This window comes from Babylonia areolata, chromosome 12 (genome assembly GCF_041734735.1).
Source record: "Babylonia areolata isolate BAREFJ2019XMU chromosome 12, ASM4173473v1, whole genome shotgun sequence".
Lineage (NCBI taxonomy): Eukaryota > Metazoa > Mollusca > Gastropoda > Neogastropoda > Buccinidae > Babylonia > Babylonia areolata.
Window position 1 is genome coordinate 25137722 of NC_134887.1, and position 15070 is coordinate 25152791.

The 15070-nt window shown below is 41.3% G+C and overlaps 1 protein-coding gene across 2 annotated transcripts in view; it reads left to right on the top strand.

Annotated features, from left to right (window-relative positions):
• The first annotated feature begins 11 nt into the window (after positions 1–11).
• The window catches only part of LOC143288470 (uncharacterized), an 83098-nt gene continuing 68039 nt past the window's right edge, over positions 12–15070 (top strand). The window contains exons 1-3 of one of the 2 annotated variants that reach the window (XM_076596993.1): positions 12–175; positions 6809–8028; positions 9766–10044. In XM_076596993.1, coding sequence (XP_076453108.1) covers positions 6810–8028; positions 9766–10044 — 1498 coding nt within the window. In that variant the 5' untranslated portion in view covers positions 12–175; position 6809. The remainder of the gene's footprint in view (positions 176–6808; positions 8029–9765; positions 10045–15070) is intronic. The other variant, XM_076596994.1, reaches the window with a different exon arrangement.

The window sequence follows — 15070 nt, forward strand, 5'->3', positions numbered from 1 at the left end:
GGGCCCGCCGGATGAAAGCGACAAGTTGAAGCAGGAAAGTTCGTCTGTTTTCTTCTTAGTTTCAGACTCTGAGACAGCGATTTATTCTCATCTTTAAAATCGGAACGCAAAGGCATGTTTTGTTAAACCCCAGTCAGCGTATTTTTTTTGATCGGTATAATATCTAGAGGAAAAGGTAAGAAATTAAATTTTCTCATGACAAAGTAAAGAGAACATTTACCCTACATACTTGATAGTATCAATTGTGTGATAAGCTTAATTGCTTTCCTCGAGCTCTGTCATGCAGTATGTAACGATGATAACTGAATCTTAGTAGTGAGATGTAATATTATATTGTATGTTGGTATGTGTGGGTGAGAGTGCACGAAGCATGAAGGTTGCACTAGCACAGTAGCAGACTGGTTCTGGAGCATTTGATCATTGTGGGTCCATAGGGTTCGACTTTTGAACTTGACAGGCCCTGGTAGGTTAAGGGTGGAAATTTTTTTGATTACCAAGATTAACAGATGTGCAGACTTGAAGCCTGAATCCTCATTATATATATATATATATATATGTATATATATATATATGTATATATATATATATATATATAAAATGAAATTGTATACATAAATGTTGGCAGTGTCATATTTGGGTGGATTATGGAAAGCAGAAATGCCCAGCATGCACCACCATGGCAAGAAACATGAGCAGGCTGATGTTAGTTGTGTAACAGAAAAGAAAAAGGTATTTTATATGTCACTTGAATCATATCAGGTTCAGGTTCAGGTTCAGGTTAGGGGCAATGCCAAGTACTTCATTCAGCCTTGAACCTAGGTTCACCTTGCCCGGTCTCACAGGCTTAATGCAGCCTCCTTTTAAGTCAGGGCAGATGGGCACAATAGCCGAATGGTTAAAGCATTGGACTTTCAATCTAAGGGTCCCAGGTTCGAATCTTGGTAACGGCGCTTGGTTGGTAAAGGGTGGAGATTTTTCCGATCTCCCAGGTCAACATATGTCCAGACCTGCTTGTGCCTGAACCCCCTTCGTGTGTATACGCATGCAGAAGATCAAATAGCATGTTAAAGATCCTGTAATCTATGTCAGCGTTTGGTGGGTTATGGAAAGAAGAACATACCCAGCATGCACCGTCATGAAAATGGAGTATGGCTGCCTACATGGTGGGGTGAAAACGTTCATACACAGAAAAGCCCACTTTAAAAATTTTTTTTTTTTTTTAAGGAGAAAATCAGTGGATGTGTAAAATTTCTGCAAATGAGCAGGATTCTCTTAGCATCCTTGGAACTGGAAGGCTGTTTCCCGCTTTTTTCCCTTTTTTTCTGTCTCTTTTTTTTTTGTTTTTTTGTTTGTTTGTTTGTTTGTTGTTGTTTCGTTTTGTTCCTTCCATTATCATTTTTCTCCTTTCTGTTGTATTTTCTTTCTCTTTCTTTTTTTTATTTTTTTTTTTAATAATCTTCTCTCATCTCTCTGTTCTGTCTTTCTTCTCTCCCCCCCCCCCCCCCCCCCCCCTTGTAATCTGTCTTCTTACCATTGTCATGCTCAAACATTTTCAAGGCCATGCAACTTACAAATCACATACATGGTAGTTTCATGCACAAGTCTGAAAGAGGCAAGGTAGACGCAATCTCATTCCCCCCCCCCCCCCCCCCCCTCTCTCTCTCTCTGTCTCTCTCTGTGGAAGCGTTAGTTTTGTGGAAGTGCTTTAAGAATGTGTACATTTGATTTTACCACTTGAGTTTTATGTGGATTTGTATAAGTGCTCAGGTAATTTGATAGAAAGAAAAGCCCACTCATGTATATACGGGTGAACGTTGGAGTTGCAGCCCACGAACGCAGAAGAAGAAGAAGTCAGGGCAGATATTTCTGACCAAATTCTCAACACCCTGCATTTCTTCCTTGACTCTCTCTTCTCTGTCTGTCTTCTTCACAACTAACTTACTAAGGCAGAGAAAAAATTGCTCTCCTGCTCCATTGACAGAGTCTTCAAAAACTGGCTCACTGTCCTTTCCCCTTTCCCCCTTTCTGCTTTCCCTTTTTCTTTGACTGTTCTTAGCTCTGCCCCTTCCTGCTCCTTTTCAGTCTCTTCGCGCTCAGGCGGTATTTTGATAAACTGAGAATATGTGACAGAAAAAATTAACAAATACAAAAAGAAGATGATAATATTGCTTACTTTTACTCATGCAGTTTATAGCGGGAGAAAAACCAATGATGTAGTGAAGTAGAAGTAACTTACCAATTAGTGCAGACACCATGTTAATGGAACTCAGGGTGCAGAAGAATGAGGGAAAAAACACATCAGAGATTCAAAGAATGATAGTCATGATCAAATTTTGATAGATTTTGGCAGTGCTACACTTAGTGCACAGCTTTGAACCCTAAAACTGTGCAGCACTGTGTAATTTTTGCAAAATGAATACCTTTGAACAGACACACAAAACAAAATCAATCCTGGGTGAGCGAGCATATTTATCTTTGAGCAAATCATATACATTTGTTTATTGCTATGTTTTGTATGATGTAAACGCATATCATTCACATGTATTACATGTTGACAGTCATATTAAGTAAACCATTCCATGCCAAGAAGTTGTCAACTGACATCACAGAGAAAGTGCTTCCCAGTGCCAAAAAGCTGCCCACTAATGATACACATCTCTTCAGATTGTTCCTCATCTGAGATTGGTTCAGTGGGCATAAAAAGACTGAATAATTGGCTTTGAGTTTGATATATCTGTGAATAGTGTGATATAGAAATGCTATTTGATTGAGCATACAGTTGGAGGAAGAACCCTGTATTCTCAATAATGATTTGTTAACTTGACCACATGGAAGGCATGAGGAAAGGGAGTTTTCCTCTGATGCAAAAAAGGCACAAGAAACATTAACATGCAGAGACAGTGGTCCCAGTAAGTGTACTCACACCACGTGCAGGCTGTTCAAATGATTATGGGTAGGGTTGACGATGAAGATATCTATCTTGTCTAATAAATCATTACAACATAAGGTTATAACAACAACATTGACAAAACTTACTGTAATATGCAATACTTGTTTAGACAAACTATTAAAGCAAACACTAAACAGCAGAATTTAGTAAGTGGTAGTGACAGTGAGAGGTGCAGTGTGGTAGGGGATGGGGAAGGAGAGGAGTGGCTTTGTAGAAGTGAATTTGGTATCACAAAGCTTTACTCCTTAGTTTCTGTACATTGTATTGTATTGAATTGAATAATTTATCTTTTTGTCTCAACAGATTTCTCTGTGAAATTCAGGTTGCTCTCCCCATGGATAGCATGTTGGCACAATGAGAGTGCCACCTTTTTCTTTTTTTCCCAGCCTGCAAGTGTATTTGTTTTCCTACAAAAATGGATTTTTCTATGGAATTTTGCCTTGGAGAACACTTTTGTTGCTGTAGACTCTTTTACTGTGATAAGAGTATGCTGCACATGGGACCTCAGTTTGTCATCTTATCCGAATGACTAGCATCCAGACCACGTCTTAAAGTCTAGTGGAGGGGAAGAAAATACTGGTGAGTGTGGGGAGGAGTATATGATTGACCTTTTAATAGTTTTATGTTAATCCATTCAGTATCTTCCCCCCCCCCCCCAGTCCCCCCAATACCCCCCTTCACAACCTCCCAAAAAAAGTAAATAAGTGCTCTCCCTTTGCCACAGAATTTGAAGACTCTGTGAAAAAAAAATTGCATGAAAACTAATAAGAGATGTAGATAAATGAAAGAGAAAAAAAGAACAACAACAAAAAACCAACAACATTTTCTAAAGGAAATGAATAAAGATTCTGAATTGACTTAATTTCTAATTAGTGTGATTGCAGAGAACTGTTCAGGCATTTCAAAGAAAAAATTACCATTTTTGTACATCTCTGCAGATTGACAGTGGCAAGGAATTTTTTTTTTTTAACATATGGCTGGAAATGACATGCTTGTCAGTTTATATAGATCTGTAAATGAAAATGAAGACAAAACAAAAGCATATGAGAACAAGCACATCTCATTGTCATACAGACAGGTAAATGAATAAGTCATTAACTGTCCCAGCAGTGACAAATGTGGTTCAGTCAGCATAGAAAGTCAGTCATATTATAAACGACCATGTAAGTGCTCACCCCCTCTTTGCAAATTTTTCACCTCGAAGATAGGGATGTGGTACTTTCCCCTCTGTGGAGCCCAATACCTTTTGTAGTTTTTCCATAAAGTACTGGATACATGAAAAGTCTCTCATTAAACTCAGTATATCAGTAGGATAACCCAGTGCAAAGAGTTTGAATTCAACTACTTGAGATATGGTTTCATCACATGGCATAATGTTATATTTACTGAGTAAACAATTGTCCAAGGACAGACCTATCATTCTTTGCAAACAGTTCAAACTAAACACTAGCTACTGAAACAAGACACTGCATGATGGAGTGATATCAGGATCACATTTGTTTTTGCAATGACATAACATTTTTATATAGTTATGTAGACCTTCTATTCTTTATCTGAAGATCTAAATCTACTGCACAGTAAAGGAACACTATTACAAATAGAAAACGGGTTTAGCATTATTATTATTATTATTTTTTTAATTTATTTTTTTCAAACTGCCTGTGTGTGTTTCCAGGGTATTTTTCCCAATGCAGAGGTGTTGTTTTTTTTTAACGTACAGTGGGGGGTGGGCATTTCCAAGATACTGAGTGTTTACAAGATAGTTTACAGTACTCATAAACTGAGGAGTCAAACTTTGTGACACCAAAGAGCTAGTAGTGATGCCAGGTTGCAACTGGGCCAGCTGAAGTGTCTGCTGTGCACACTGGTTTGCCTCTTCTACAAACAACACGATCATCTGATTAGTGACTGACATAAAGTGTGAAAAAATCAAAATTGTTTCCTGTTCTTCACACTTTCAATCCTGGGTTTCATGCAAAATCAGGGATTACACCCTCTCCTACTCCCACTTCCTGCATCACAGGTACATAATGTGGCTTGCTCAATGTCACAGTTACTCAGTTTTCACTTTTGTCTAATTCAATAACTAGATTCAATTAGTGTAAATGTTGCTGTCAATTTTGTTACTCTGCCATCACCTTCATGATCTAACAAATCATCTGATTTGAAATCTATCTCCATGATCATCCCTATCCATAATCAGTTTCACAGACTGCTGACAGGTGTAAATTTGCTCATTGGACTGTTGTCCTGCTTGTCAAAGTTTGAGACACTTTCTTTGCATATATATGAGGCAAAACCTGTATACTACAGGTGATATCCATTATGTGTATTTGTATTTGTATTTCTTTTTATCACAACAGATTTCTCTGTGTGAAATTTGGGCTGCTCTCCCCAGGGAGAGCGCGTCAATACACAACAGCACCACCCATTTTTGACTCACTTGTGTAAACAAAGTGAGTCTATGTTTTAACCCGGTGTTCGGTTGTCTGTGTGTGTGTGTGTCTGTGTGTGTGTGTGTGTGTGTGTGTCCGTGGTAAACTTTAACATTGACATTTTCTCTGCAAATACTTTGTTAGTTGACACCAAATTAGGTATAAAATAGGAAAAATTCAGTTCTTTCCAGTCATCTTGTTTAAAATAATATTGCACCTCTGGGATGGGCACAAAAAATAGCAAATGAAGCCTAATTATATGCAAACTGCATTTACTGTTATATTTATATTTTTAACCACTTGGGCCATTCTTTACTTTATGCAACAAAACAGCAACATTTGACAACTTTTTTCGTGTGCTTAAATTGTGACAGCAGATATGTGGTGATATGCTTGATGGCTGGCTGCAGTTAGTATTTGTTATTTAGGTCAGGGATATTTAGCCGAAGTACCAAAGATTCATCTCTGTTAGTATTAAGAGCAGAAAATATGTTTTGTAATATACCAGATTTTAGGTTTAGGGTAGGAAAAACTGTTCTTACATTTGTGTAATTCTATGCCATTTAAAAAATGAGTGAGATGTCACCTTTCCATCACACCAGGGGCTTTTGCACCCTCACCTCCCACTTTAGTACGCTTATTTGATTCAGTCCTTCTTACATCCCTGAATCTACTGATGATCACATTTTTTATGTTCCATCCTTCAGAACAAAACCCTATGGTTAAACTATAAAGTACCCTTTCCTTCCAGGGTCCAGCCATCTGGAACACTGTACCATTTAACATTAAACTTTTCAAGTAAAAACAGGCAGTCCATTTCCACAGCCTCTTTCAAATCTTCTCTGAAGACCCTTGAGTAGTACTGATATCTTTGTCAGCTACAGTTCCAAACTTGAGTTTTACCTATGCTATGAATGTTTTGCTTATGTGCATGTTTGTGTGAGCAAAGTGATTTGGACAAGTGGTGTCATGATGTCTGCAGTATGTAAGTAGAGTTTTGTACATTTAAGCATTTTTTCCTTATCTCATTTTGAGGAAAAATGCTGAGTAAGTGTTCATTATTATTGCTCTTATGATTCACTTTCAGAATGGCTGATGAAGTAAAATATAAATCAACGACAACAACAAAACACATTGAAGTGTTCCAGAATGGCTTATGAAGTAAAGAACACATTGACATTTTTTGAACAAGTGATGAAATAAAGACAACATTGACATGTTTCAGAATGGCTGATGAAGTAAAGAACAGGTTGACATGTTTCAGAATGGTTCATGAAGTGAAGTCAACATCGACATATTTCAGTAAGGAACACACTAAAGTAAAGAATACACTAACATGTTTTGGACTTGCTGATGAAGTAAGGAACACATTTTCATATTTCAGAATGGCTGAAGAAGTAAAGGACATATTGAAATGTTGCAGAATGGCGGATGAAGCAGACAGGAGGCAGGTGACAGAAGAGGCAGAGGCCAAGAAAGAAGAGAATGGAGAACCACAGGAGCTGCAAGTCCAAGTCAAGGAGGAAGGGGACAGGAGTCCTGTCACTGTGGATTCTGTGGTTGAGGCTTTCTTTGCCTCAGAGGGGGGCCCAGAAAATGTCAGTGGTGCGAGTGGTAAGCATGACGATGTGAGTCACCAGGATCAGATAAACATAGAATGGAGCAGTGATGATGAAAAAGAAGTGAGAACTCATGCGCCAGATGCTCATACTAACAAAATAGCTGTTGAGTCAGAAGCACAGCCAGTGGGTGAAGGGGGACCAGACAGTGAAAACAAGCCTCCAGAAGATGATCAGCAGAACATGGCAGAGGCTGAACATATTTCAGATGAATTGGAAAGAGAAAATGGGAAAATAGAGTTGTCTGGTTCTGAACCAGCCCCAACCCCAGAAATAACAGAAGACAAAAGGGACAGTGATAATCTCAACTCAGAAAGTGCAGACAATAGCGCTGATGAAGACGGTGCTGACAGTGAAGGCAGTCGTGAAAGTCAAGACAGCCTTGCAGGAAATGCTCCTCCTTTGGATGCCACCGCAGCTTTACTTGATAATGGTCATGGCACTGACCAAGATGAAGAAGTTGGGAGCAAAGATGGCAAGGATATTGATGAAGATCAAACAAAAGAAGCCCATTTCCAACTTGGTCATGAGCCGGTGGATGTGAACACAGTGGATGACTTGGAAGGTGCCAGTGGTGACAGAGAGGGTGTTCACATGGTGGCTCAGGACCTTGTTCATCTTGTGCTGGACAGGGTCATGAAGGCAGAAGCAGACACACATGGGGAAAATGCCAGAGATGAGCAGGAAACTGACACAAAAGCTGACATTGGAGAACTTGATAAGGTAGATATCAACAATGAGAACCAGGGCCACGATGGTTTGGCCATGGCTGGTTCTTCTCTGGACAATGCTTCACTTTCTCTCAGTGATGCTGATATTGATAGGGAACAAGACATTGAAAAACTGATGTCAGACTCAGAGAAAATTCCTGAGGTTTATGGAGACATGAAGGATGTTGAGACAGGTTCTGATGGTGAACTGCAGGCCTGTGAAGGAGAGAGGGAACTGCAGGGAGAATCACAGCAAATGTACCAGTACTCTAGTGATCATAGTCAGTCAGCACCTTCTTCCCCTCACTCACAAGGTAAGATCACAGTTCTGTACCCTAGTCTTCCTTTTTCATCACAGCAATACTCTTAATTAGAAACATTTGTGTACAGATTGAGTACTGCATTTTTGTACAGATTAACTACACACACATTAATCTGCACTCACAGATAATACATTTTTCTGTATAACTATAGAACTTTAATTGAAAATTATTTATGCTTAACCATACTTGTTCAGCATCACCACAAGTTTTAACAACATGATCAGCGTGCAGCTGCTGAGCTAGTTCGTTGAAAAGAGATAGATGAAGATGTATTCAGATATTATGTGATGGGTATATATATATATATATATATATTTTTTTTTTTTTTTTTTTTTTTTTTTAAATTTTTATTTTTTTACATAAGAATCAACTTTTTTTTCACATATATTCATATAATTCAGAAGGTTTTGGAAGAAAGTAGACTAGAGTAAGTAAAATAGAAATAATGAAATTCCTGAGCTTCCAAAACTTAAGAATATTACTATTGGACTAAAACTGGTAGAATTTTTTCATCACTGAGTATTTCTGTCGCTTGGCCTACTAAATCATGTAACCTGTGCTAATTCAAGAAAAGATTGTTGATTGGAATACAACATGGCAGTCATTGTCTGTGCAGTCTGTATGACAATTTGCTACATCTGCAACAATGCCAAAGAGACAAAGACTGGTACATGTTTTATCTTTTGAATTTCAGTTGAATTACAGTAGTAGTGATGATTTTTACCTTTAACTGCCCTAATTTAAAACCGACTGTACACCAAACTGCATGGATAGTGTGTGTGTGTGTGTGTTTCTGTGTGTCTGTGTGTGTGTACGTATGTGTTTGAATTCAGAAAGTATCACATTACATTGTGGACAAACTAAACTTATAACGTTTTCCTCCTTTCAAACACAACAATATTTTATTGAATGTATAAATGATCGCTGGTCTCTGCAGTCAAAAGAATAAGGTCTGTGATGTATATTGAAAGGTTTTAGTTCATTCTAAGCAAACTGAAGAACATGGCACTGATTCAGTCAGTCGACCAAGGAGTAATATATTCATAATTCAAATTCTTTGATCAGAAAGCTTTATAGATAGACAATGATACAGCTAGCATTTATATTGACTTTGAATTGTTTTCAACTTGTACCAGAGACACCGCCATCAATGGAGTGAGAAGGGGGTGTCTAGGGCTCTCAATCTTTTTCTGTGGTAAAGGGTTGATGCCCTCTCAAATGGGACCCTTTTCAGGCAGATTACAAAAAATAATGTCATTCAGTGACTGACAACTTGATTATTGTGTTGATACCAACTGAACATTTTGTTCTGATTTATTCCCCATTCTTTATTTCAGCAAACCATGCTTGCCAAAATATTAGACATTATAATTTTTATCAGTCTTCAAAATATTAGACATTATAATTTTTATCTGTCTTCAAAATTCTTCAAAATATTAGACATTATAATTTTTATCTGTCTTCAAAATATTACACATAATAATTTTTATCTGTCTTCTCTCTGGCAGGTCCCAGGTTCATATGAAGTGATGAATCTGTTTCACTGTGATTGTTTTCATTTTTCATAAATTGTATTGACCGAGAACCTCAGGCCTAAAAGCAAGGAAATGAAAAAAATAAATGCGTCTGATAGCCATTGAGGAGACCACCCATAAGCTGTGATAAGGCAGCAATTTCCTTTACCCTGATAGGCTTTGTTACACAAAAGCACTGCCACGGTTGTTGCAGGAGAAATGAGAAGTATGCAACAGGGCAACAGTATGAAAGAGCATGGCACAGAACACAGGGCATCCCCCAGAGCAGAGTACCCATTAAATGTTGACAACTACAGGGTGTGTCGTATGCTGTCCCCCGGCGTGAAAGAATGTCTAATTCTAGAGACAGGGGAGCAGGTGGTGTATGACTGCAACAGTCATGACCTTCCTATCACCACCCACCATCAGGCCTCACAACCTGCAGGTCGTAGGTCTACACACATCGAAAAAGAAAAAGTGAAAAGGAATCTTTGTAAGTCATATGTGGCACATTCTTGCATGTTTTTTCTTGTTCCAGTATCCATGCATCTTTGGCATTTGTAACCTCTTGAGAGATTGTTGGTGTAACACACTGCTTGTGTAAATACTGTATTGCGGTAATGCATGTGGTGGCCATTGGAGGAGGGCTTTCCTGTCCTTTTGCAGGTTGTCCTGTGTTGTGCCTGAAATCCTCAACACCAGCAGACATTATATGGGTCATTCTTCAGTGCTTGTTGTCAGTGGGGGTCAGTCACTTCAGTGAATGATTTATACAGGAAAACATGTTCTGGTGTGATGATTGATTGTTTATGTGGTGCATATTTTGAATACATCTATATTTGGTAAAAATTGTATTGAAAAAAGAATTAAAAAAAAAAAGTAGTTTGGGTGAAAACATGCAAAGTAAAATGGAAAATATTGCAAGAAAAAGAAAGAAACAGCAGAGGGAAAGTGAGAAAGTGAATCCTGATTCTGTTGTGCCTCAGTTGAAACACAAAAAGTTTTAACTGATTAAGTTCACTTCATACAGTTCATGCCTCTGAACACACCAGCAAAAAGCCAAACCTTACCTTAATGTCTTTGAAACCCAACATGGTCACAGACATAAATTTTATCACACTGGACATTGAAGCTTATTTTTCGACATTGTTGGTGTCGCACTTGATGTGAGTGTTCAATACAGATTTACTCAACAACAAAGCCAACAAAGGTTGGTATGGTAGCAAGGTTATTGCAGTTATAACATTTGTGTTTTCAAGCTTTGAATATAAATGAAAAACTGGCATTTCTTTAAATCCCATGTGTCACATTCATCACTAGCCTAACTATGGACATTTTTCTTCCTGATAAAATCAACAGAACCACAAAATCATCAAAGCACCAGGAAAGTTCTGTCTTCAGTATCCTCAAAATAGATTTGAGACACTATCCAACCAGATTTTCCAGTCAGTTATTCCTTTGTGTCTTTCTGACAACAAAGAGTTTATCAATGATGGCAAGTCAAGAGCGTTCACCACAGATTGAAATCGGAAAATTGATAACTTCTGAGGTCCATTGAATGTTGAGATGAGTTTATCAGCTTTGCATCCATTCTTTTATATATATATATATATTATTAGGCCTCCTTCAGTTATGGCTGACCATGGATAGAGTATATCCGACCTAATGTCTAATTGGGCTGTCAGCTTGGACCAAGCAGCATCGCCTGTGACTGTAGAGACCGATGCAAGAGAGAGTCTCTGTCGCAGCGGTCACATGTATAAGCTGATGCTGGTCTGTTGGCTGCTGTCCCTTTTCTGCGAGCTCGTTTTTCTGCTGCAGCAGCTGACAATTTGTCCTCACCAATCCGTAGCTGATTCTTGAGAGTGCTTCTCCATCTGTTGCGGTCATCTGCAAGGCCCTCCCTGGACTCAGTGTTGATCTCAAGCGCCTTCATGTGACGTTTGCAAACGTCTTTGTATCTCAGCTGTGGACAGCCAATGCTTCTCTGCCCCGTGGCGAGCTCTCCATAAAGGATGTCTTTTGGGATGTGACCATCTTCTATGCGGTGAATGCTGTCTCAGCATGGTATACATTTTCAGGAGGCCAGCACAAGTCAGGATTTAGGTGTTTGTCACCTTGTCTTGCCAGGAGATGCCGAGTATGTGCCGTAGGCTTCTCATGTAGAAGGTATTGATCCTTTTCTCCTGACGAGCATGTGTGGTCCATGCCTCACTGCCATACAGCAAGGTGCTGAGGACACAGGTGTTGTATACAGCCATCTTTGTCTTCGTGGTCAGCTTGGGATTTGTCCACACTCTTTGTGTGAGGCAGGCTAGCGTTGTGGTTGCCTTCCCGATCCTCTTGTCGATCGCAGTGTCAAGGGAGAGGTTGTCGGTGATGGTGGACCCAAGGTAAGTGAATTGATGGATGACAAGCTCATAGTCATCAATGGTAATGGTTGGTGGAGATGGCATGTCTTGGCCTAGGACGTTTGTCTTCTTGAGACTGATGGTCAGACCGAAATCTTTGCAGGCCTAGGAGAAGCGGTCCATTAGTGACTGCAAGTCCCGCTGGGTGTGGGTCACAACTGCAGCATCGTTGGCAAAGAGCATGTCTCTGATGAGGACTTCGCGAACTTTTGTCCTTGCTCTGAGGCGGGCGAGATTGAAGAGCCTGCCATCTGATCTGGTCCGCAGGTAGATCCCTTCTTGCGCTGTGCTGAACGCATGCCTCAGAAGAGCAAAGAAGATTCCAAATAGGGTGGGGGCAAAGACACAGCCTTGTTTGACACCGCTGCGTACGTCGAAGGGCTTGGAGAGGTTACCATTAAACTGCACCGTCCCTTTCATGTTGGAGTGGAAGGACTCAATCAAACTGTTTGGGGGGGCAACCGATCTTTCGAAGAGCCCTGAAAAGGCCGTCTCTGCTGACTAGGTCAAAGGCATTGGTGAGGTCAATGAATGCGACATACAGGGGCATCCTCTGGTCTCTGCACTTCTCCTGGATTTGGCGAAGGGAGAAGATCATGTCTACCGTGGATCTCTCTGCTCAGAAACCGCACTGTGATTCCGGATAAATGCGTTAGGCCAGTTTCTGCAGGTGAATTAGGAGGACCCAAGCGTAGACTTTGCCTACAATGCTGAGAAGTGAGATGCCTCTGTAGTTGTTGCAGTCGCTCCTTTCGCCCTTGTTTTTGTACAGGGTGATGATCTTGGCGTCCCTCATGTCCTGCGGTACAGCTCCCTCATTCCAGCACTGATAGAGGACTGTGTGCAGAGGATGCAGAAGAGTAGACTTGCAGTGTTTAATGAGGTCTGGGGGAATTCTGTCGCTGCCAGGTGCCTTGCCTGATGTCAGGCTGTTAATGGCCTTGCTGAATTCATCCTCAGTTGGCTCTGCGTCAAGTTCTTCCATAACCGGCATGCACTTGATGGCATCAAGGGCTGAGATGGACACCATGTTTTCTGTGGAGTAAAGGTCGGAGTAGTATTCCGCCCATCTCTCCATCTGCTGGCTAGGATCATTGATTACTTTCCCAGTGGAGGATTTGAGGGGGGCAGTCTTGCTCTGTGTTGGTCCCAGTGCTTTCTTGATGCCATTATACATCCCTTGGATGTTGCCTCTTTCAGCAGCATTCTGTATCTCTTCACTGAGCTCTGTCCAGTACTCATTTGCACATCGCCTGGCGTTAAGCTGAACCTTACTTCTGGCGGCCCTGAGGATTTGCAGGTTCTTCTCACTGGGTGACCGTTTGTACTCGGTGAGTGCAGCATGCTTGGCTTCAATACTGGGACTCATCACTGATGATCTGGCCTCAAACCAGTCATGGGACTTCGCTGTTTTCTTCCCAAAGGTGGCGATAGCAATGTGGTGCATGGTGTCTTGTAGCGTTTCCCATCTTTCTGTGGCAGAGTCTCTGGGCTGCAATGCATTGAATTGACATCAGTGTGAGAGTTCCCTTGTTTCTTTGAGCAGTGGAACTTCTTTGGTTGCAGTCTGATCTTGCAGCGTACCAGGGAGTGGTCTGTGTCACAGTCTGCGCTGTGGTAAGAGCGAGTGTAGAGGTTTTTGATGGCAGCTCATCTTACTAGGATCAGATCCAGTTGGTGCCAATGTTTTGAGCGCGGGTGCCTCCAGGAGACTTTGTGTTGGGGCTTCATCTTGAAGAAGGAGTTGGTGATGCACAGTTCATGGCAGGTACAAAACTCAAGTATTCGCTGTCCGTTCTCATTCATTTTCCCCACTCCAAAGGAACCAAGACAGGAGGGCCATGAATCATTGTCTGCACCCTCTCTGGCATTGAAGTCGCCCAGGAGAACAAGTTGTTCTGTCCTGGGGATGTTCCTTATTGTTGATGCGAGATTTTTGTAGAACTCATCCTTGGTGTCTGGAGAGGCGGACAGAGTTGGAGCATATGCACTGAGGAGAGTGACGTAGCCTTCAGAGGTGTTGAGGTGGAGAGTCAGGAGTCGTTCTGAACCATCGCTGCCTGGTTCCATCATGTTCAGCAGGCTGTTCCTGACTGCAAAGCCTACTCCGTACTCTCTTGGGGCATCAGAGCTCTTTCCTTGCCAGAAGAAGGTGTAGTCCCAATCCTTTAGTGTTCCTGAGTCAGCCAGCCATGTTTCCTGCAGAGTGGCAATGTCGACATTTAGTCTCTTCAGCTCGCTGTTTATGATGGCCATCTTTCTGGTGTCACTGATGTCTTGCAGATCTTGGGAGAGCCCAGGCGTAGTCATTGTCTGGACATTCCAACAGGCCAGTTTTATTGTTGATCTGTTTCTTGAAGTTTACTTTTTGCCTGGTGCAGAAATAAATGACCTGCTTGTCATATATTCTCCTAATCTTCATACACCCATAGAAGAAGGCAGGTCGTGGCGGGACAGCACCTAATTGGCTGGGGGCTGCCCAGCTTGGGCGGGCAGTAGCTGTCCAGTGGGATGCGAGGGTCCCTCCCACCATCAAAAGCAACCCCTGGCGTCGGCCCTGCGCCAATTGAGCGCTAACTTATAACTGGTAAATGTTGCTTCATGTGTTGTTCTGACACTAGTGCTAGTGGTGAAGCTGGAGTGTCCTCTCCAGGTTGTAGGTGCAAGGTGTTTGTCGATGGATGGACGGATATAAGCCTGGGCAATGTAATACAGAAGACAGACTGTTGCCCATGCAGCTTGCCCCCCCTCTCCACCTCGCTGACAGATCCAAAGGAACAGCAACGCTGTTACATTTTGGTGCCAACATAGCTGCAGGAGCTGCCGGAAAGTGACAAAGTTTGCCATCCAACCGCCTGAGGGGCCCTGCACCGGATTTTCTGTCAGGGTTTACTCCCTTTGCTAGGTGGCCGCAGGTACCTTCCAGGCGCCCTTTGATGGGTCATTTATTTCAACCAGGGTGTCTAGCCACCCACCTCACCATCTTCCTGAGAGGACTGGTGGGGGTGCTGGTTTAGTCACCAGCAATTCAACCCTGTGATAGGTAGTACTGGGATCCAGGTGACAAGTAGCAGATATATCTGTCTGACCTGACACATATATATATGT